We start from the raw sequence: 21,698 nt of genomic DNA, 5'->3' as shown, positions 1-21,698 counted from the left end.
AAAAAGTTAATTTACTACATATTATGGTACAAAATGCACAAAGCTCTTACAAGTCCAGCTCTGAAGCCCAATTTATCCATTTGGAGGCCTTTATTTTATAAATCTGAAATCTAATTACATCTCTAATGTAAATGCAGTCGCTTCCTGCGAGGAGTGATGCATGCATTATATATTTTTAATGATGTTCGACAATTTATAGGTGTTCTATTCATAGCTGCGATGGAGAACACGACGCAGCGATTTTTTTTTTTTAAATGACCTAGTTCATCATTTGTCCCCCTCTCGGCCAGTGGCGGAGAATTTATGAGATAATAATATGTGTCACTGCTCATAAGTACGGTCATTCACTTCATCTTCTTGAGCTTCATTTCCTGTTTGACTCCAAGGGCATTAGCAACTATGAAAGGACGTGTGCCGTAATCAGCCTCTGCTGTAATTTAACGGCATCTGTGCATTTAGATGTCACCTGTGAACAGGTACTCACTGTGATAACGATGGCGAAATGGAATCTGGAAATTTCAAGGCTTAAGGAGTTTTGTACTGATACTGTGTGAATGTGGAAATTCAATCATGTTCATGGTTAGGACGCTCTGACCTCATGAGTCTGTTGTCAAAGAGTCTGACACAATTATTCTTCAAGATGTGGGAATTGAAAATCTTGCTGCATTGAGTGCCAAAGAAATCACTCTCTGCCATTTTTTCAGTTTTATAGTAGGCTATTATACTTCTCAGGAATCTGGTACAAGGTAATGTCTGTGAAATTACACTTTTGGGTCAGTACGATTTTTTTCTTATAAAGAAAACAATACTAGTTTCTTCAGCAAGGATGCATTAAATTGATCAACAGTAACATTAAAGACATTCATAATGTTACAAACTTTCTATTTATCAAATAATCCAGAGAAAAACAGGTGACTGTTATCACAAAAATATTGAGTCGAACATCAGCAATGTAAACGCAGTCATTTTCTTTGAGGAGCGATGCATGCATTGTATATTATAAATGATGTTTGACAATTTATAGGTGTTCTGTTCAAGTTGAAAATCTTATTGTATTCATTGTATTCATTCAAGTCACTTGCACCATTTTTTTGGTCAAATCTATTAGTAGACTATTATACTTCTGGTAAATTTGGTTCAGTCAGGTCATTTCTGTGAAACTGCACCATTCAGAAGTTTAGGGTCAGAATGATTTTTTAAAAAAAGAAGTTCATACTTTTAAGTAGGGATGCAGTAAATTGATCAAAAGTCATAGTTCAGACATTTGTTACAAACGTTCCATATATCAAAGAATCCTGGAAAAATGTATGACAATTCAGAAAAAAATATTAAGCAGCAACAACTGTTTTCAAAATTGATGACACACACTGCTTTTCAAAAGTTTGGGATCAGTATGACTTGTAATGTTTTTAAAGAAGTCTCTTATGGTAATCAAAGCTGCATTTATTCGATCAAAAATACTGAAAAAACAGTAATATTGTGAAATGCTACTGCAACATAACATAATGGTTTCTTTTTTTAATATACTTTAAAATATAATTTATTCCTGTTATCCAAATCTGAATTTTTATCAGCCATTACTCCAGTCTTAAGTGTCACATGATCCTTCAGAAATTATTTTAATATACTGATTTATTATTACAATTATTTATGCTGGCAATAGCACTACCAAATATATTTTGGGAACCTGTGATACTTTTTCAGGATTCTTTGATGAATAAAAAGCTAAAAAGAACAGCATTTATTCAAAATATAAATCTGTTATAACAATATAAGCCCTTGCTATCACTTTTTTTCAGTTTAACACATCCTTGCTGAATAAAAGTATTAATTTATTTCAAAACAAGAAAGAACAAAAGTTTACCGACCTCAAACTATTGAACAGTAAAGTATATTGTTAGAAAAGATTTCTAACATTTAAATAAATGCTGCTCTTTTTAACGTTTCATTCATCATAGAATCCTGAAAAAAAGTAACACAGGTTCCAAAAAAAAAAAGAAAAGAAGATGCATTTATTATCTCGATGCGGCTCGGATGTGCCTGAAAAAAACAAAAATCACTTCCGTTATGAGCACAGGTGCCGCGCGCCTACATTTGAAATAACGAACTTGAGCGTGCAAAAGACACCATATGTGAACAGCTCCGTCACGTGAGCACTAAACAGCGCTGTGAGATCCAGTGTGAAACACCTGAATTCAAATTGAATTCAGAATGCAGAATTAAAGTTCATGATGCAGAAACTTTGTTTGCGGTAAATATGCTGAAAAAGTATTTCAATAACAATGTTTGGATTCAAAATCAAAATAATGGATAAATGTGTTTGTGGAAATCAGACTTGTGCTGTGTGTAGGCTATTGTGCAATAATTGCACAATTCTAAAAACAAAAATGCACTGCATGATCAAACATTTATGTGAGATAAATATATATAAATTAAAAAAAAAAAAAAAAGTCTAAAAAAAGCTGCCCTCCACCCCTCAAATTGAAAAACTCCCCTCTCTCTCTCTCAAAAAAAAAACAAAAACAAAAAAAACATCAGGCCCTGAATAAGTGTATAAAAATCCTGAATGGAGTATCTCTATAAATAATTCTACATGATTAATAGGAGGCTTTAAAAAGATCGGTATCGGTGATCGGATCGGCAGATACAGCTTCCTGTGATCGGCCTCAAAAATCCTGATCGGAGCACCTCTAGTGATAATTATCGTTATCGAATTATCACCCAGCCCTACTAATATGCATGTCTTAGTTGACGTGTGCATTTGTGCGACTCACTGTTCGTTTTTGTAGTTGGAGCATCTCTCCAGTGGGATCTTCAGCACTCTGCTGGGAAGTCCCACGAAAAGCGACCTATCGCTGTGCAGAATCTGCAGGTTCAGGATCGGCTCCTGCATGTTTTCTGGAAGAATATTCATCTCCTCCAAGTAACATCCATGCAGACTGCTATTAGTTGTGGACAAGGCCTTGATAATGGTGCCGTACTCTAATCAATTAAAGAAAACTAATCTTTAGAATCACAGAGAACAATGTTTGAGGACAAAAGTGTGAATGTCAATCTCTTTCCCTTCCTAACCTGTGCCGATGTACATGACGTGGTAGAGCGTGTCCCTCCCCTGAACAATGTCCACAGCCAGTCTGGAGAAACGGATGTTGTCTTGCATGACCAGAGGGTCTGTGGAGATGGGCTGAACCACTTCACTCATGAGGAACAGCCTCTGGGCGTCTTGAAGACTGCGTTCTGTTAGATTACCGCCCGGACCCGAATCATTCACTGTCCCGCACTGACACAAAGAAACAGGATGTTAGAGTCAGGCGATGAGGAATGACACGTTAGAGAAATGGTGAATCTAAATTGAACTGACTACTACATTTGGCACCAAACATCTTGAATAAAATTGTGAGCTGGCTTCAGGGTAAAAGTAAAATGCTTTGAAATGGAAGCTGCAGCGCTTCATTTCCCTCACCTGAAAATTTGGGATGGGGTTGGGAGTGGAAAGCCAGCTGGTGCGAGGGTTCTCCTGATAACGAAAGGGTCCGTTAAAGGCCTGCGTGACGGCACTGAGGTTAAACGCACACACTGCTGATGCAGCAATGCTGTTCCTGTGAGGAGAAATGAGAGGAAGAAGTGAAGGATGGTGAGGTGCTCCACACTCTACATCTTAATAGAAAAACAGCAGTGTTCAAAAGTTAGGGGTTGGTTTGATTTTAAAAGCCAGATTTACTGAATAGAGCAATTTAGTGTGAGCAGTGAAAAATTCTGCTTGTGATTAACTGATGAAATGCAAATTAAAGAACAGAGACAGAGCCGGATCATTTCCATAATGACCGACGCAATCTACCAAGCAAATTAGCAACTATCGCAGCCATGTCAAGCATAAAGAGGGTTGAGACATGCTATTTTGAACAATGAATAATGGAGAAAATAGCAGTAAATTGACTACCGCCAACCTTACTAAATCACCTTGCATGATTTATTTTAATATCCTCCTTTTATAAATGTTACTTCTGACAAGGGAAACTCCTACAAATGCATGTGCAATAAGTGTTCATGCCTTTTCATCACTGATTTTTCATTGTGACAGTAGTTTTTTGACGCCAAAAGAAAGTAATTCTGGTCCCAGATGTTTTCGAAAGAAGTCTTTTGCTCTCCAAAGCTTCTGTAAGTGCAGTATTATTGTGAAATTTTATTAGATTTAAACAGAACTGTGTATATATTTGAATATAATTTTAATTCATTCCTGTAATGTAAAGCTACATTTTTAGCATCATTACTCCAGCCTCAAAAAACATTTCTTATTTTTATCAATGTTGAAAACGGCTGTGCTGCTTCAGATTTTTTGTGGAAACCATGACACTTTTTTTTTCAGGATTCTTAGCATTTATTTGAAATAGAAATCCTTTGTAACATTTATAATGTCTTTACTGTCACTTTTAATGCAACTTTGCTAAATAAAAGTATTATTTTTTTCATCCCAAATATTTAAATGGCAGTGTATCACTGTTTCCACAGAAATATTGGGCAGCACAGCTGTTTTCAACATTGATAATAATCAGAAATGTTTTTTGAGCAGCAAATCAGCATATTAGAATGATTTCTGAAGGATCACGTGACACTGACTGCAGAAATGTTTCTGAAAATTCAGCTTTGCATCACAGGAATAAATTATATTTTAACATATATTCACATAGTAAACAGTTCTTCTGAATTGTAATAATATTTCACAATATTACTGTTTTTACAGTATTTTTGGTCAAATAAATGCAGCCTTGGTGAGCAGAAAAGACATAGTTCAAAGATATTTAAAACACCATCTGGTGTTTTTCATTTGGGAGTCACACTGTTGTTTGCGTTACTGAACACTTGAAATGTACATTTTTTTTATTTTCAGTAAAATAAATGTAATATATTTTTATTCCATAATATTATTTATTTTTTATTTTGTATTTTGTGAGAATTTCATGATACTCATTAATATTTATGTAATATTTATGATTTTTTTTCTAAGATTTTTATATTACTTTTCAATTATGGCAGTATTTTATGTTAAAATAGACACAACACAAGTCAGATTGGTGTGATCTGGTGGGAGTAAAAAAAGAAAAACATCTGCAATTCTATGCTTTAGCCACTAGATTCCTAAATACTTTAGTTCTATAAAATGCTTATAAAATTCTCTAGTTGTTTTTAGACATAATTACTTATTTTTATTAAGTTGTGGATTTAGATAAATATTTAGACATTCTCAAAGACAGGTTTTTGTAAAGGTTTAGATTTTTTTGGTTTGAAATTCTGGTTTGAAATGTAAGTTTTTGCATTAATTTTGCTACAGTCAAACAGAGAGAAAGACACATAACACCAAAATTCAACAAAAGTGTAATAAAAAGCTTTATCAGAGGTGAATCAATCTTATTTCAACCTCTTATTTGAGTTGTCTGACTCAATTTTGCCATAGTGTTACAGCCACACCAGTTAATTTGTGTGTGTATATTAGTCTTGTGTGAGTATGTTTGTCTGTTTTGTACTCTTGATGTTTTAGTGTGTAACCCCTTCCTCGGTGTCTGCGTTTTCATTGCATTTTTGGCTGAATTATTGATTTCATTTCACACATTTGCAAAAACATGCTTTGTGTTACAGTCACACTAGTTCATGTATGGGTTTCTGTGGAGGTCGGTGTTGGGTGGAGCACTTTTGATATTTTAGAGTGTCACCCCTTCATTGCTGTGCACTTTTTTTCTGCATCATGAATGATTTGTAGATTGTACACACAAAAAAAAAGTCTGTATTTTCATATTTTTGCGTATTTCCCATTAATTTCCAATGGCAGTCATTTTTGACCGCGAACAACACGTGTGACTATTTTTTTTTTTTTTTTACGACCATTAAGCTTTTTCAAATAAAGTCCATGTTTTTTTATTTGTTTTTTTTTTCTGTGGTCACATAGTGACTCATACCATAAAAGTCATTGAGTTTCGTAACATTCCAATGAAGTAACGATTTTTTAAATTTCGAATTTTTTTTTTTTCCAGTCTAAAATGACCGAACAATACCATAGGTTAATTCTAAACTTTTGACTGGTATATATATATATATATATATATATATATAATTCAGTGCTTCATGAAGCATCCACTCACACATTGGTGGTGAAGACTCCATAAATGAGATCTTGCTCAGGGAGGTAGAAGGTGCTCTGCAGCTCATGGTAGTAGAAGGGAACATCTCCAGAGCGGGAACAGTTGAGTCGAGCCTTCATGAAGGTGGTCCATGTGTCTTCCAGAAGGAAACGACCTCCAATGTCATTCTGACACACACGGGCCACACGAGAGAAGACCGTCTTCCCACAGTCCTGTTCCACTGCATTCTCTCTCAGAAAGAGGTACGTGAAGCGGCCCACCTCATATGCAGAGACAAAGTGAGGTTCTGTAGAGAAGAAGGGAAGGAAAAGGTAGGAAGTGGATGTCAAGCTTAACAAAATATAATACTTTCAAAATATCTGTTTCAATAAATAGAAGGGTGAATTACAAAAACATGTCCAGGTCACATTTCACCTCAGAATCATCTGGAAAAATAAGTTTTGCTTAATTTTTTTTTTAAATCTATTAAGATGATTGAATTGAGATTTTACTTTCCTTCAAGATTCTTTACATTTTACTTTGTTACTTTCATAGACTTTTTCTCACAGTAAAAAAATACAATATTTTATTAAATTTTTACATCATAAATATTATGTATCAATATTTTTTTTCTTCCATTTTTCATTTGAGTTTTCGAATGCATGAATACAATAAGCCAATATAATTATTTTTTTATTTAAAAATATTTTTACAGTATTTTATTTATTTAGTAAAATGTTGTAATACAATATATAATGCAAATAATTTGTAATATAAATAATAATTCAATTATTTGTAAATCACAAATAATATATCAAAATGTATACGCATAAAATAAAATAAAAATAAAATAAAATAAAATAAAATAAAATAAAATAAAATAAAATAAAATAAAATAATTAAACAGTGTTTTGGTACAATAAGCTAATATATATTTTAAAATCTTTTTACAAAATCAAATAGTAATGTACAAATTAAAGGAAGGTAAAACAAATACTATAATTAATAAATATAAAATTGAATTATAAATAAAATATACAATTAAAATGCCATTACTTTTGCAATAATGAGAATATTGCTCAAAATGAGATTAATTGGGTAACACTTTACAATAAGGTGTCATTTGTTAACATTAGTTAAATTATTAACGAACATGAACAAACAATGAACAATCCATTTATTACACAATTTATTAATCTTTTTTAATGTTAGTAAATAAAAATACAGTTGCTCATTGTTTGTCCATGTTAGTTCACAGTGCATTAACTAATGTTAACAAACACGACATGATTTTAATAATGCATTAATAAATCTTTAAATTAACATTAACTAATGTAGTTAACTACTGTTAACCAATGAACCTTTTTTTTAAAATGTTACCATTAACTGTTATTGTGTGTCACAAATTGATAATTGATCATTTGTGCATTGTCCCGCTGTACCATTGAGCCATTTGGAGTTGTACTGTGCGGTCCGCAGGGGCGGCATGTTCCCCAGACTGCGGTAAATAATCGGGTCGCGGCTGGAGAAATCAGTCACTGTGGCGGCGTAGACTTCTCCACTCTCAGTTATCATGGCTGTAGAGTTGTGTCGAGGGTCGTAGGGACAGCGGGCCACACCGCTGATGGACTCCAGGACGCTGGAGACGTCCGTAATAGGGCGAGTCGTGCAGATGGGCATGAAAGCATTAGTGCCGCAGGTGAACAGACGACTGCCATTTAACAGGAGGACGCGGACATAGTTCTGACACTCATCCTGAGAGGTGGAGACCGAAGTTAAGAAATGTTTACTTCCTGAACCCTACTGGTGCACTCTATAGATTTAGAGCTTTACGTATCAAATACTCCACGTCCCAATGTTTATCTCTCACCTCTGTTTTTCCTTTGCTCTGGCAGGACCTCCTGGTGCTCTCGTCTACACCCCATTCTGTGGCCTGCAATTAACAGACAATGAACATCACGGTTAGAAGTTAAGCTATCAAGAAATGCATCCCATCCTGTGCTGTGTTAAAATTTACATGCATCCTTAAATTCTGGGATTCATGAAGGAACAGCAAGGGGGTTCATGAGTTGATTAAAAAAACAGAATAATTAAATTTAAATTAATAATTAATTAAAATTAATAATTTTTAAAGATATTTGTTTTCCTGTTTGTCATGTAATCATAGATCACCAGTGTTATTCTACTGAGACACGTATTTTTAAATTTTTAAATAGTTTTAATTTTACTTAGTTTTAATAAATTTGATGTGCTTTTGTAATTTTTTATAATTTTTTTATTATTGATTTTTAATGCGTAAATATTATTTAGTCATTTTTATTTAAGTTTTAGTTTAAGTAACAGTGTTAATTTAGTATCAGTGATATACTATTATAGATTTTATTAATATGTTTTTATTTAAGATTAGTTTTCGGTATTTTCTCTTTTCATTTTGATGTTAATGTTTTAGTAATTCTGCTGAGTGTTTTGTCATTTTGTAATTTTCTTTTATTTTTATGTTATTATTATTATTATTATTATTATTTTAGATTTCTAAATATATTTTTTAGAAATATCTAGAAGTTAAACTAAATGAAAATAAGAAATTTTGCTTTGGGAACAAGTAGAATTAAAAATTCAACTAAAAATAAAAAAATTCTAAATCAGACTTTAAATGTCCCAGAGTGGCAAATTTTGAAAAAAAAAAAAAAAAATTAAATTAAAATAATAAAATAATAAAATAAAATAAAATAAATAATTAAACTATTTTTTTTATTATTATCCTCATCCCAGAATCAGACTTTAAATTTACCAGGGTGGGGAATAAAATAAAATAAAATAAAATAAAATAAAATAAAATAAAATAAAATAAAATAAAATAAAAAAATAAAATAAAATAATTCAACTATGTTTTTTTCATTATCATCCTCGTCCAAGAGTCAGGTTTTAAATGTCCCAGTGTGGCAAATTTTGAACAAAATAAAAGAAAAGAAAAAAAAATATAAGAAAAAATAAATAAAGGAAAAGAAAAGAAAAGGGAAAAAAAGTAAAACAAAATAAAATAAAAGTGCCAGGGCGGTGAATTATGAATTAAATGAAATAAAATAAAATGTAAACTGTGATGTGTGACAAGTCAGAATCATAAACAATAGTATTTGAATATTTAGCTCACACCAAAAATTGTAGGTCACACATAGATGATTTAAACAAATCTGTAAATTGTTTACTTCAACAAGTTGATTTTACCAAACTGTCCAAACAAACAAATTCTGTAAAGTGCAAATATCAACATTCCTTTTACCTTTAAACAGCCATGACAACACACCTAAACCGCTCCTGTTACTATAACTCTGATTTATGTTTAAGGAAGCAATAAGTTAATGAACTAAAACTATGAAAGATATTCAGTCATAGGAAGCTTCTCTCCTTAACATGAAGCCGCGATAAAACACACAATAATAGACAAAACGATGGGAAGCAGAAAGTTTCTCTGCATAAACACAATATGACTCTATAGTGAGGCAGAGCAACTGTGTGACATTTAATTAGGGAACACTGGATGGTTTGTCCTAATCGCATTCATTCTCTTATCTGAAACCAAAACCCTTGAATGTGTTGTTTCAGTCATTTTAGACGTTCTTCCTCTCTTTTGTTCCGTGTCCCTCCCTCTGCTTTCACAGGCTGCTTTGTCATGTTTATCTGTGTTGTCATTTGGCTCGAAAATAATGATGTAGTCCAGAATCACACACACACGCACACGCACACAGAGGACGAAATAATGCGGCATGATTTTGTATTGGATGTGAGCCGTACTGAAGGCATCAGCTGAAGAACTGTGAGGATCCCAGCAGAGCCTGAATGGAGTGAGAGGAGTGGAAAGGTCACAGATAAAACCCAGAGCTTTCCACAGATTAACGTCTGTGCCGGGGGATGTTTTATGACAAAGATAATCACAGACAGATATAGACTATTAAAACTCACACTATCACACATTAGGTTCAGCTGGGTCAAACTTCACCCTAAAATCAAAATACACACTATATAGCTCAAAAGTTTTGGTGTCAGTAAGATTTGTTTTTTTTTAATTAATACCTTAATTCATCAAGAATACATTAAATTGATTAAAAGTGACAGTAAAGTCATGTATAAAGCATTTCTGTTTGAAATGCTGTTTTTCTTTAGTCATCAATTAATCCTGAAAAAAATTTCAGACCCAAAATCAGACTTTAAATGTCTTAGAGTGGCGAATGTTCAATAAGGTAACCTAAACTAAACTAAACTAAAATGAAATAAAATTCAAAAGTATAGTTTTTTATAAGTCCCAAAATCACACTTTAAATTCCCCAGGGTGGCAAATTTGAAAATAAAATAAAATAAAATAAAATAAAATGTAAATGTTTGGTTATTTTTTAATTATTATCCTTGTCCCAAAATCACACTTTAAATTCCCCAGGGTGGCAAATTTTAAAATAAAATAAAATAAAATAAAATGTAAATGTTTGGTTATTTTTTAATTATTATCCTTGTCCCAAAATCACACTTTAAATTCCCCAGGGTGGCAAATTTGAAAATAAAATAAAATAAAATAAAATAAAATAAAATAAAATAAAATAAAATAAAATAAAATAAAATAAAATGTTAATGTTTGGTTATTTTTTAATTATTATCCTTGTCCCAAAATCACACTTTAAATTCCCCAGGGTGGCAAATTTGAAAATAAAATAAAATAAAATAAAATAAAATAAAATAAAATGTAAATGTTTGGTTATTTTTTAATTATTATCCTTGTCCCAAAATCACACTTTAAATTCCCCAGGGTGGCAAATTTAAAAATTAAAAAAAATAAAATAGAATAAAATAAAATAAAATAAAATAAAATAAAATAAAATAAAATAAAATAAAATAAAATGTAAATGTTTGGTTATTTTTTAATTATTATCCTTGTCCCAAAATCAGACTTTAAAATTCCCAGGGTGGCGAATTTCAATAAAATAAAATATAATTAAATTATATAAAATAGAAAAAAATAAAATTAAAATTAATATTAAAATTAAAATTCAATAAAAAAGGTAAGTTAAACTGATTTTAAATGTACAGTTTTTTATTATTATCCTTGTCTCAAGAATCAGACTTAAAACGTCCCAGGGTGGCAAATTTTCAATAAAATAAAATAAAATACAATTCAAAAGTTTTTTATTATTATTCCTGTCCCAAAATTCGACTTTCAAAAACTCAGGGTGGTGACATTTTCCATAAAATAAAATAAAATTAAATTATATAAAATAAATGCAAAAAAAAAAAAATTAAATTAAATGTATAGTTTTTTATTATTATCCTTGTCTAAGAATCAGAATTTAAATATACCAGGGTGACGAATTTTCAATAAAATAAAATAAAATAAAATAAAATTCAAAAGTTTTTTATTATTATCCCTGTCCCAAAATCCGACTTTCAAAACCCCAGGGTGGTGAAATTTTCCATAACATAAAATATAATTAAATTAAAATATATAAAATAAATGTAAACAAAAAATTAAAAAAAAAAAAAAAAAAAAGTATAGTTTATCATCATTATCCTTGTCTAAGAATCAGACTTTAAATGTCCCAGGGTGACGAATTTTCAATAAAATAAAATAAAATTAAATAAAATTAAACGTATAGTATTATTATTATCCTTGTCCCTTAATCAGACTTTAAAAGTCCCAGGGTGGTGAACTCTCAAGAATCTATACATTATAGTTGTATTCACAGTACTTAGTACTGCCTTAAATTTATAAGCTGTTATAAGCTGCATACATCATTGTATTTCAGTATTTTATTCTATAATATATAATAATATCACAGTAATGAGAGTCCAATTGGGATATTACGAAAAACTAAATTCCCGGACGCATTATGATAAAGAGCCCCATTAAAACTTTAAGAGTTCATTTTGGTGGAGCTTTGACTTTAATAGAGCAAAGACTGATGTTCATTGAACAAAACTGGTTTCAAATATACAACAGTGCAACAAACATGCAATAACTAAAATGATATACATGACTGACAGCCTGAAATGTAAAAACATAATCTTGTTCCTATCGCCAATATTATAAAAATGCAGTTCTGAGCATGATCAATTATTTTCCTCAAGTGCTTTCACTGTTCAGTGGTAGTTTGAGAAGTTTTAGGAGCAACATTGCACACTAAAGTAAAAAGAAAATAGACTGTAGTGCATCTTTTGCAACTGATACGTGACATCTGTGCTTCTGCACTCTTGAAAAGCACCAGGCGCTTCAGATGAGCACACACTCATCTACAAAAGGAGCTGATTACACACGTTCTGACAAACTGCATCTGTTCACTTGACTTTTGCAAACTACATTTCATGCTTGTTGTTTAAGAGAAAGACAGAGAAACAAAGAGAGAGAGAGAGAGCAAGGGTTCAGAAAGCAACCATCAATCTAGCTGTGTTTTTGCAGTCGGTCACTGAACAACACGTAAAAGACGCTTTCATTTGAAGAGCAGGATTCATCCTGAATGATCTGGAGGGGTCAGGCTTGTGTCACCTCTGGATGTTGAGGGGGTTGTGTTTTTTCTCCAGCACACTCAAGATCTGCTCATCCAGGCACGTTCGTTTGACCTCCGCTAAAACACTCTTATCTGTCTCTCTATCTCTCTCTGCGGCCTGGTCCTGACCAGAACCATCATTAAACCAGAGCGATTTCAAGACAGATATAATAAATCACTGACATGAGATGCAACAGATCCAAACATCTTGCTATCACGTTCATAAACTGATGTGGCTGATGTGTGTTACTTTACTGAATCTCTGGAGTAAGTCTGGAGTAGCCAATGGGGTGAGTCTTGTATGTTTCACTAACTAAATACAGGGCAAGCTTTCAGGAAACCTGTTTGAAAACAGTCATTATTCTATTTTGTGATGCTAATGGCTGTGAAATTAGACACAACTTCAAATAAGCTTTTTTTAAAACTTCTATGTTTCTAATTTGTTCATATCCAAGTGTTACTTCAGGCACTTTACATGTTCCAGAGTGGTGAATTTTGACTAAACTAAACTAAAATTCAAATGTATAGCCCTTTTATTTTTATACTTGTTCCAGAATCAGACAGACTTTAAATTTCCCAAGGTGGTGAATTTTGAATAGAATAGAATAGAATAGAATAGAATAGAATAGAATAGAATGAATTTTGAATGAATGAATGGTGAAGTTTGAATAAAATAAAATTTCATAAAATTTCATAAAATAAAATGAAATTAAATAATTAAATGAAATAAAATTTCATAAAATAAAATAAAAATATATAGTTCTTTATTTTTATATTTGTTCCAGAATCTAATTTCAAATTTCCCAGGCAGGGTATTTTGAATAAAAATAAATAAAATAAAATAAAATAAAATAAAATAATACAAAAATTCTAATGTATGGCTTTTTTTATGATTATACTTGTCCCATTTAAAAGTCTAAGAGTAGCAAATTTTGAATAAACTAAACTAAAATAAAATAAAATAAAACAAAAATTGTAATGTATAGCTTTTTATTTTTATACTCGTCCCATTTAAATGTCACATAGTGGTGAATTTTGAATAAAATAAAAAAAAAAAAAAAATTTAAATGTATAGCTTTTTATTTTTATACTTGTCCCAAAATCAGACTTTAAAATGTCCCAGAGTGGTGAATTTTGAATAAAATAAAATAAAATAAAATAAAATAAAATAAAATAAAATAAAATAAAATAAAATAAAATAAAATAAACAAAAAAAAAAAAAAATTCAAATGTATAGCTTTTTATTTTTATACTTGTCCCAAAATCAGACTTTAAATGTTCCAGGGTGGCAAATTTTGAATATAAAATATTCAATTTTATTTTATATTTGAAAATAAAATAAAATAAAATTCAAAATATTCAAATGTATAGCTTTTTATTATTACTCTTATCCTCAGACTTAGTCTTAAAATATGAAAATCCATCATAAAACTATGAAATGACATTTTTAATTCTACTAAACAAAGAATGAATAAAAAAGATAAAAAATAAACTTGAATATTTATTTCTTAACCAAATTTCAGCTGGTTTAATACAACTTCTACCATAATCAACAATTTTAGCCCTAAAAAGCTTCTTTTTTTTATTATCATACTTGCTCCCTAAGGTGTTACCAACATGATTAAAATCACCTTTGAACAACAATGAAGTATCTACTGATGCTTTTTTTAAGTGTGTTTAGAACACATAAAATGAAAGCTATGAAAGCTACAATTTTTTATTTAAAATGTTTTTAAAATGTCATTTGCACCAGAGAATGAATGATGAAGACAGACTGAAAATGACATTTGTTCATGATGGTTTCTGCAGTTTTACCCATGGATCTACATGGTGTGTGTGAAATATGTAAATTCTAAAAGAAATTCAAAGATTTTTTTTTTTCAGAATACAGATGTAGGGGAGCGCAGTGTGGAGTTTGTCATACTGCTGTGTGTTTAAGTGTGTGTTTGTTTGAGGGGTGACTGTGGGTCACTCTTGTGGACACAGGGTCAGGAGGTCACCCTAAATCACCGGATTCTGACAGATTCTTGTGAGATCTGCCTCCAGGGCGTCACCCTTCTCAGGGTTACGCTGAACGTTTAGAGGGTTCAGCAGCAGGGTCCTCTACAAACGCCAGCAAAGTCACTCTTAAATATCACACAAGCGCTCAAAGCTTTCAACAGGCTTGTCACGCAAGCACAACACAATCTCAGCGTTCCCACCGCACGTTAAGTGCAGAGGTGGTCTTGAATCATCCTCCAGGACAAACAAGGCCAATTTAAACCCACTCCCAGATGAGACTGCTGTCTACAGGCAGCTCCTCACCTCAAACACACACAATCTGCAGCAGCAAACCGACGTACAGATGTCTGCATACTGAATGGATCATATTCTACATTTTATTTGATCCACAGTGCTAGTGAAGATTTCTTGCACCAAAAACAGTCAGAAAGTTTTTCCATAACCTTTTACACCAAAACATACTCTCAAGGACGAGCAAACTATGACAGAAGATGTATTTTTCAAATAAATTATTCAGTTAAAATAAATAAATAAATAAATACAATAAAACAAAATAAAATAAAATAAAATAATAACATATATTTAATGTATAGAACATACTGTACACAAGCATTAGAAGAATATTAATAAAATATAAATAAATAAATAAATTAATTAATTAATTAAAATAAAAAAACAGTAAAATAAAATAAGTTAGTGCAGATTTTTTCCTTTAAGAACAAATAAAATAAAATAATATAAAATAATACAATAAAAATGTATAGATTTTATTATTACCCTGGTCATTAAAGACATTTTTTATGTCTGAACCTTATGCCCACAGCAATGTTTTGAAACCTCCATTTGAAACACAATTTAATAAAATAAAATAAAATAAAATAAAATATTTAATGTATACATTTTGTTATTACCCTGGTCCTAAACATACTGTACACAAGGATTTGAAGATTATGAGAAAAAAAAATAATAATAAAAAAATAAAATAAATAATAGATTATGTAGAGGAAATTGTGAGAGGAAAAATATTTTAATAAATAAATACATTAAAAAAAAAAACTTTTTTTTTTTATCATTCCTTTAAGAACAAAAATAAAATAAAATAAAATAAAATAATTAAAATAAATACCCTGGTCAATAAAGACATTTTCCACCCTATGTCTGAACCTTATGCCAACAACATACCCTACACAAAAATTTTCACATGAATTATTGCAGTAGGAAGAAATCTTAAAATAATAATAAAAAAAATAATACACTAAAATAAACATTAAATTAAAAAGCATAATATATATATATATTTTTTTTTTTAATAAAAATTACATTTTCAGTTAATTTTTTAATGAACTTGTAAAAATAGTTTCAGGTTCCACCTCAAGTGATTCAGAGGAGACGAGCTCAAATCTGGATGGTGAAGATGATGCAGCTGTCTTGGAAGTCAATGCTTTTCAAACATCTGCACAATACCAGATGCTACTGAACGTGTGTGTGTGATTTGTTGGATATTTCTGCTTCTGTGCGTCAGCACTTTCGAACATGTGGGCAATCATAATAAAAGTCTGAGTCTGAGTGTGTGTCTGGCATGGGATGAATTAAATGGACAGTGCTGGTTCTGCATTTCTAGAGACATCAAGATGATTGGATGGACAGATGGGAAGAAGAATAAAGAGAGAAAGAGAGAAAGTGACGTCCTACCTGCAGCAAAGAGACGTTGCTCAAACTCAACCGGAAGAGATGATTCCTACATCGAGAGAGAGAAGCTTTAGATTTGACAGACTTAGCTGGGCTTGTACTTCTGTGTTTGTGTGTGTGTGTGTGTGTGTGTGTGTGTTACCTGGCTCCAACTATCAGCTGGTTTCTGGTGAGGTCGAGTGCGAGCGGTGAATAGTCATTCACTCCAGGCAGAGAGAAAGAAGACAGCCACGGGGTCAAAGCTACGGCAGAAAAGAGCCACAGGTGACATTTAGACGGTTAGCTGTGAGCCAAAATGTTTGATCTGCCGTTTGACCAAAAATACAGTAAAAACAGTAAAAATGTGAAATATTTTTTACAACTCAAAATAACTGGTTTTCCATCTGAACATATTGCCAAAACTTAGCCAAAACTCTCCTCCTACAGCTTTAAAGCTACAACCACCAAACTCGGGTCAGACCTTCAGACTGGTCTGAAGTTAGTTGCTATATCTTTTCTAACTGATCCGACCTACAGTTTTCAAAAACCAGACTAACAAAACCATCTAAAATCCCATAGACTTTCACTGAGGGGGTGAAAACTTTTATACAAAGAGACCTATGGTGCATCTAAGCTGATTATTTCTATAGCAGAGATTAACAACTTCCTACTCAAAAACAGCTACAGGCTGGGAAACCTGATAAAAGACCAGCCAGAGTTAAACCAGCTATTTTCAGCTTAAACCAGCTAAGACTAGAAAACCAGCCTAGAATGGTTTTAGCTAGTTTTTACTGAATCAACTGGTTTTAGCTGGTTTAAACATGTTAATCATGCTAACAAAATGCTAGTAACTTGCTAATCATGCTAACAACATTCTAGTAACTGTTAATCATACTAATCATGCTAACAACATGTTAGTAATATGTTAAACATGCTAGAAACATGCTAGCGACATGCTAATAACATGTCTAGTAATATGCTAATCATGCCAGAAGCAATGTTAACAAATGCCAATCATGCTAGCATTATGCTAGTAACTTGATAATAATGCTAGCTACATTCTAGTAACTTGATAATCATGCTAACAACTGCTAGTAACTTGCTTAGTTAACTTGCTAATCATGCTAACAACTGCTAGTAACTTGTTAATCATGCTAACAACATTCTAGTAACTTTGTTAATTATACTAATCATGCTAACAACATGTTAGTGATACATTAAACATGCTAGAAACATGCTAGCGACATGCTAATTGTGCTAATAACATGCTAGTAATATGCTAATCATGCCAGAAGCAATGCTAACAAATGCCAATCATGCTAGCATTATACTAGTAACTTGATAATCATACTAGCAATATGCTAGTAACTTGCTAATCATGCTAACCTCATGCTAGTAACTTGATAATCATACTAGCAATATGCTAGTAACTTGCTAATCATGCTAACAACTGCTAGTAACTTGTTAATATGCAACATTCTAGTAACTTTGTTAATCATCATGCTAACAACTGTTAGTAACATTAAACATGCTAGAAACATGCTAGTCATGCTAACAACATGCTAGTAATATGCTAATCATGCCAGAAGCAATGCTAACAAATTCATGCTAGCATTATACTAGTAACTTGATAATCATACTAATCATGCTAACAACATGTTATGTAATAACTTTAAACATGCTAGAAACCTGCTAGTAACTTGAATCATGCTAACAACTGTGCTAATAACATGCTAGTAATATGCTAATCATGCTAGAAGCAATGCTAACAAATGCCAATCATGCTAGCATTATGCTAGTAACTTGCTAATCATACTAACAACTGCTAGTAACTTGCTTAGTTAACTTGCTAATCATGCTAAGAACTGCTAGTAACTTGCTAATCATGCTAGTAAAATTCTAGTAACTTGCTAACCACGATTGCAACATGATAATCATACTAGTAACATGCTAGTAACTTGCTAATCATGCTTGCAACAAGCTAGTAACATGATAATCATACTAGCAACATGCTAGTAACTTGCTAATCATGCTAGCAACATTCTAGTAACTTGTTAATCACATTAGCAACATGCTGGTAACATAATAATCAAACTAGCAACATGCTAGTAACAGGATAATCATACTACCAACATGCTAGTAACTTGCTAATCATGTTAACAATGTGCTAGTAACATGATAATCATGCTAGCAACATTATAGTAACTTGTTAATCACATTAGCAACATGCTGGTAACATAATAATCAAACTAGCAACATGCTAGTAACAGGATAATCATACTACCAACATGCTAGTAACTTGCTAATCATGCTAACAATGTGCTAGTAACATGATAATCTAGTAACATGATAATCATGCTGGTAACATAATAATCAAACTAGCAACATGCTAGTAACAGGATAATCATACTACCAACATGCTAGTAACTTGCTAATCATGCTAACAATGTGCTAGTAACATGATAATCATGCTAGCAACATGTCAATCATACTAGCAATATGCTAGTAATTTGCTAATCATGCTAGCAACATTCTAGTAACTTGCTAATCATGCTAACAACTGCAAGTAACTTGTTGATCATGTTAGTAACTTTCTAATCATGTTAACAACTGCTATTAACCAGTCATGCTAGTAACTTGTTAATTATGTTAGCAATATTCTAGTAAATGGTTGCTAATCATACTAGCAACATGCTAGTAACTTGCTAATCATGCTAACAACATGCTAGTAACATGACAATCATACTAACAACAAGCTAGTAACACGTTAACCATGCTAGAAACATGCTATCAACATGGTAATCATGCTAGCAACATGCCAGTAACATGTTAATCATGTTAGAAACATGCTTATAAGGTTATAAATATGTTAGTGCTTATAAGCTTATAACATGCTTATAAGGTTATAAATATGTTAGTAACTTGCTAATAAGGTTATAAACATGCTAGTAACTTGCTAATCATGCTAACAACATGCCAGTAACTAGCTAATCATGCTAAAATCTTGCTATTAACTTGCTAATCATGCTAACACCAGCTAGTAACATGCTAACAACATTGTAATCATGTAAGCAACGTGCTAAATCATGCAAGCAACATCAACTTTCATACTTTTACAACTGCTTCAAACTTTCAGGCTAGGCTTTCTCAAGCCAACTCAAAGTTTGTCCTCAAATTTACTCATCTAGTTTAAAATGTAATTTGTTCCTTTGATCAAAGCTGAATTTTCAGCATCTTTACTCCAATCCTCAGTGTCACATGATCCTTCAGAAATAATTCTAATATGCTGATTTGCTGCTCAAGAAACATTTCTGATTACTAAAAATGCTGAAATGTTGTGCTGCTTCATATTTTGATGCACAATAAATTTTTTCAAGATTAGTTGATGAATAAACTGTGAAACACTGCAAATATTTTTAGTTTGATTGATATATTTTAATGCATACTGGCTGAATAAAAGTATTCATTTCTTTTGGACAGTAGTGTATGATCAGATGTACGACAAGTTTCACAGCCCACCAACAACGTTAATGCATTCAGAGGCAGGAACAGCTGCCGGCAACCTGGTGAACTCCAGCCGTATGTGTGAAGATACTTAATATATGTTGTCCTGTTTAAGTTAAACAGCAACAGAGAAAGCGAGGGCTGGGAGTCCAAACCACACACGCTGGACCATTAATGAGGTGTGATGCTCACAAAACCAGGCGCCCAGTCACAATATCAGCCACAACACAACCCACATACAGAAAGACAGAGGGGAGGTGAAGGAATAGACAGCAAATTCTCATAAAACTTGTGAAACTTTAAATACAATCTTTGCAAAATTTGTTTTATGAGGGATGTGTTCATGGAATCATCTAAATAAATTACTTCTTTCAAAATAATAAACTGCATAACATCGTTTTAGTAATGTGTACTGCCAAATATTCTGACGTCAATAAACATCAGTGAAGACAACGCCACTGGCTATTTAGACACTTATTAAAGGTTATTTTAGAAAAACATACATAAAAAATGTCCTGTGACAGACTGAGACCACATTAACAACAAAATAAATCTGTCTGTCCATCTGAAGAACACTGTGAATTGCCAAAAGAAACATTTAGCCAATTAGAAAAACTCTACGCTATACGCAAATGTAATATAAATGAGATATAGTGTTAAAATGTATATGAAACCTATTAGAAATTGGAACTATTTTATATATTAAAATATATATCTAACTCACACAAATTATGCATGTGTAATACATTTTGGACATATGTGACATGTACGTGCATATCCATCCTACATGTTGATATCATTTAAGATTATCAGAATCAGAATCAGAATCAGAAAAGCTTTATTGCCAAGTATGCTTACGCACACAAGGAATTTGTTTTGGTGTCACAGGCTTCCAGTGCACAGAGACGACAACAACAACACAGAGAAAATAATATAAGTTGAGAATAAAAAAAATACACATATGTAAATATAAATAGACAAAAATTGCAATATAAGATTTAAGAAAATAAGTAAATTGTATATACAGTTGTGCTACAGATGATAGAAAAAGAACAGAATAGAATAGAGTAGAGTAGAGTAGAGTAGAGTAGAGTAGAATAGAATAGAATAGAATAGAATAGAATGAGATGTCGGGATGTACTGAGATGTAAGTGGTAACAAATAAAGGTTATTGCACATATTTTTATTGCACAATTGGGGGGGATCTGGAACATGTAACTGTTCATTAGGTATATTGCCCGAGGGAAGAAACTGTTCTTATGTCTGGCTGTCCTGGTATTTGTGGCTCTGTAGCGCCAACCAGATGGCAAAAGTTCGAAAAGGTACAAGATTACAAGATTATTATACACAGATTCTTTGCAGAAATATATAAAATATACACTGTCAGTCAAAAGTTTGGGTTTAGTAACATGTTTTGATGTTTTAATGTCACTTATGCTTACAAAGGCTGCATTTATTTAATAAAAATTAAGCAAAACTGTATTTTTGTGAAATATTATTACAATTTAAAATAATGTTTTTCTAATTTAATATACTTTAAATTATAATTTATGTGATGCAAAACAGAATTTTCAGCAGCCAGTCTTCCAGTCTTCAGTGTTACATTATCCTTCAGAAATCACTCTAATATGCTGATTTATTATAAATGTTGGAAACAGTTGCTGCTTAATATTTTGTTCGGAAACTGTCATACATTTTTTAAGGATTCTTTGATGAATAAAATGTAAAAAACAGCATTTATTCAAAACACAAATCTTTTCTAACAACTGAAGTCTTTACTATCACTTTTTATCAATTTAACACATTGTTGCTAAAAAAAAGTATTAATTTCTTTAAAAAAAACAAGGAAGAAAAAAATGACTAGCATAAACCTGTTAAACGGTAT

At 31.7% G+C, this 21,698-nt stretch overlaps 1 protein-coding gene across 3 annotated transcripts in view; it reads right to left on the bottom strand.

The window, feature by feature from the left end:
• sema5bb (sema domain, seven thrombospondin repeats (type 1 and type 1-like), transmembrane domain (TM) and short cytoplasmic domain, (semaphorin) 5Bb) overlaps positions 1–21,698 on the bottom strand; it is an 83,069-nt gene that overhangs the window by 20,062 nt on the left and 41,309 nt on the right. For all 3 annotated transcript variants that reach the window (XM_051113130.1, XM_051113133.1, XM_051113132.1), the window contains 8 exons: positions 16,473–16,572; positions 16,334–16,379; positions 7,984–8,046; positions 7,556–7,868; positions 6,135–6,420; positions 3,464–3,599; positions 3,073–3,280; positions 2,775–2,982 (listed from right to left, as the gene is read on the bottom strand). In XM_051113130.1, coding sequence (XP_050969087.1) covers positions 2,775–2,982; positions 3,073–3,280; positions 3,464–3,599; positions 6,135–6,420; positions 7,556–7,868; positions 7,984–8,046; positions 16,334–16,379; positions 16,473–16,572 — 1,360 coding nt within the window. The remainder of the gene's footprint in view (positions 1–2,774; positions 2,983–3,072; positions 3,281–3,463; positions 3,600–6,134; positions 6,421–7,555; positions 7,869–7,983; positions 8,047–16,333; positions 16,380–16,472; positions 16,573–21,698) is intronic.

Source organism: Labeo rohita, chromosome 6 (assembly GCF_022985175.1).
Source record: "Labeo rohita strain BAU-BD-2019 chromosome 6, IGBB_LRoh.1.0, whole genome shotgun sequence".
Lineage (NCBI taxonomy): Eukaryota > Metazoa > Chordata > Actinopteri > Cypriniformes > Cyprinidae > Labeo > Labeo rohita.
This window is presented reverse-complemented; position numbering and strand designations above follow the sequence as displayed.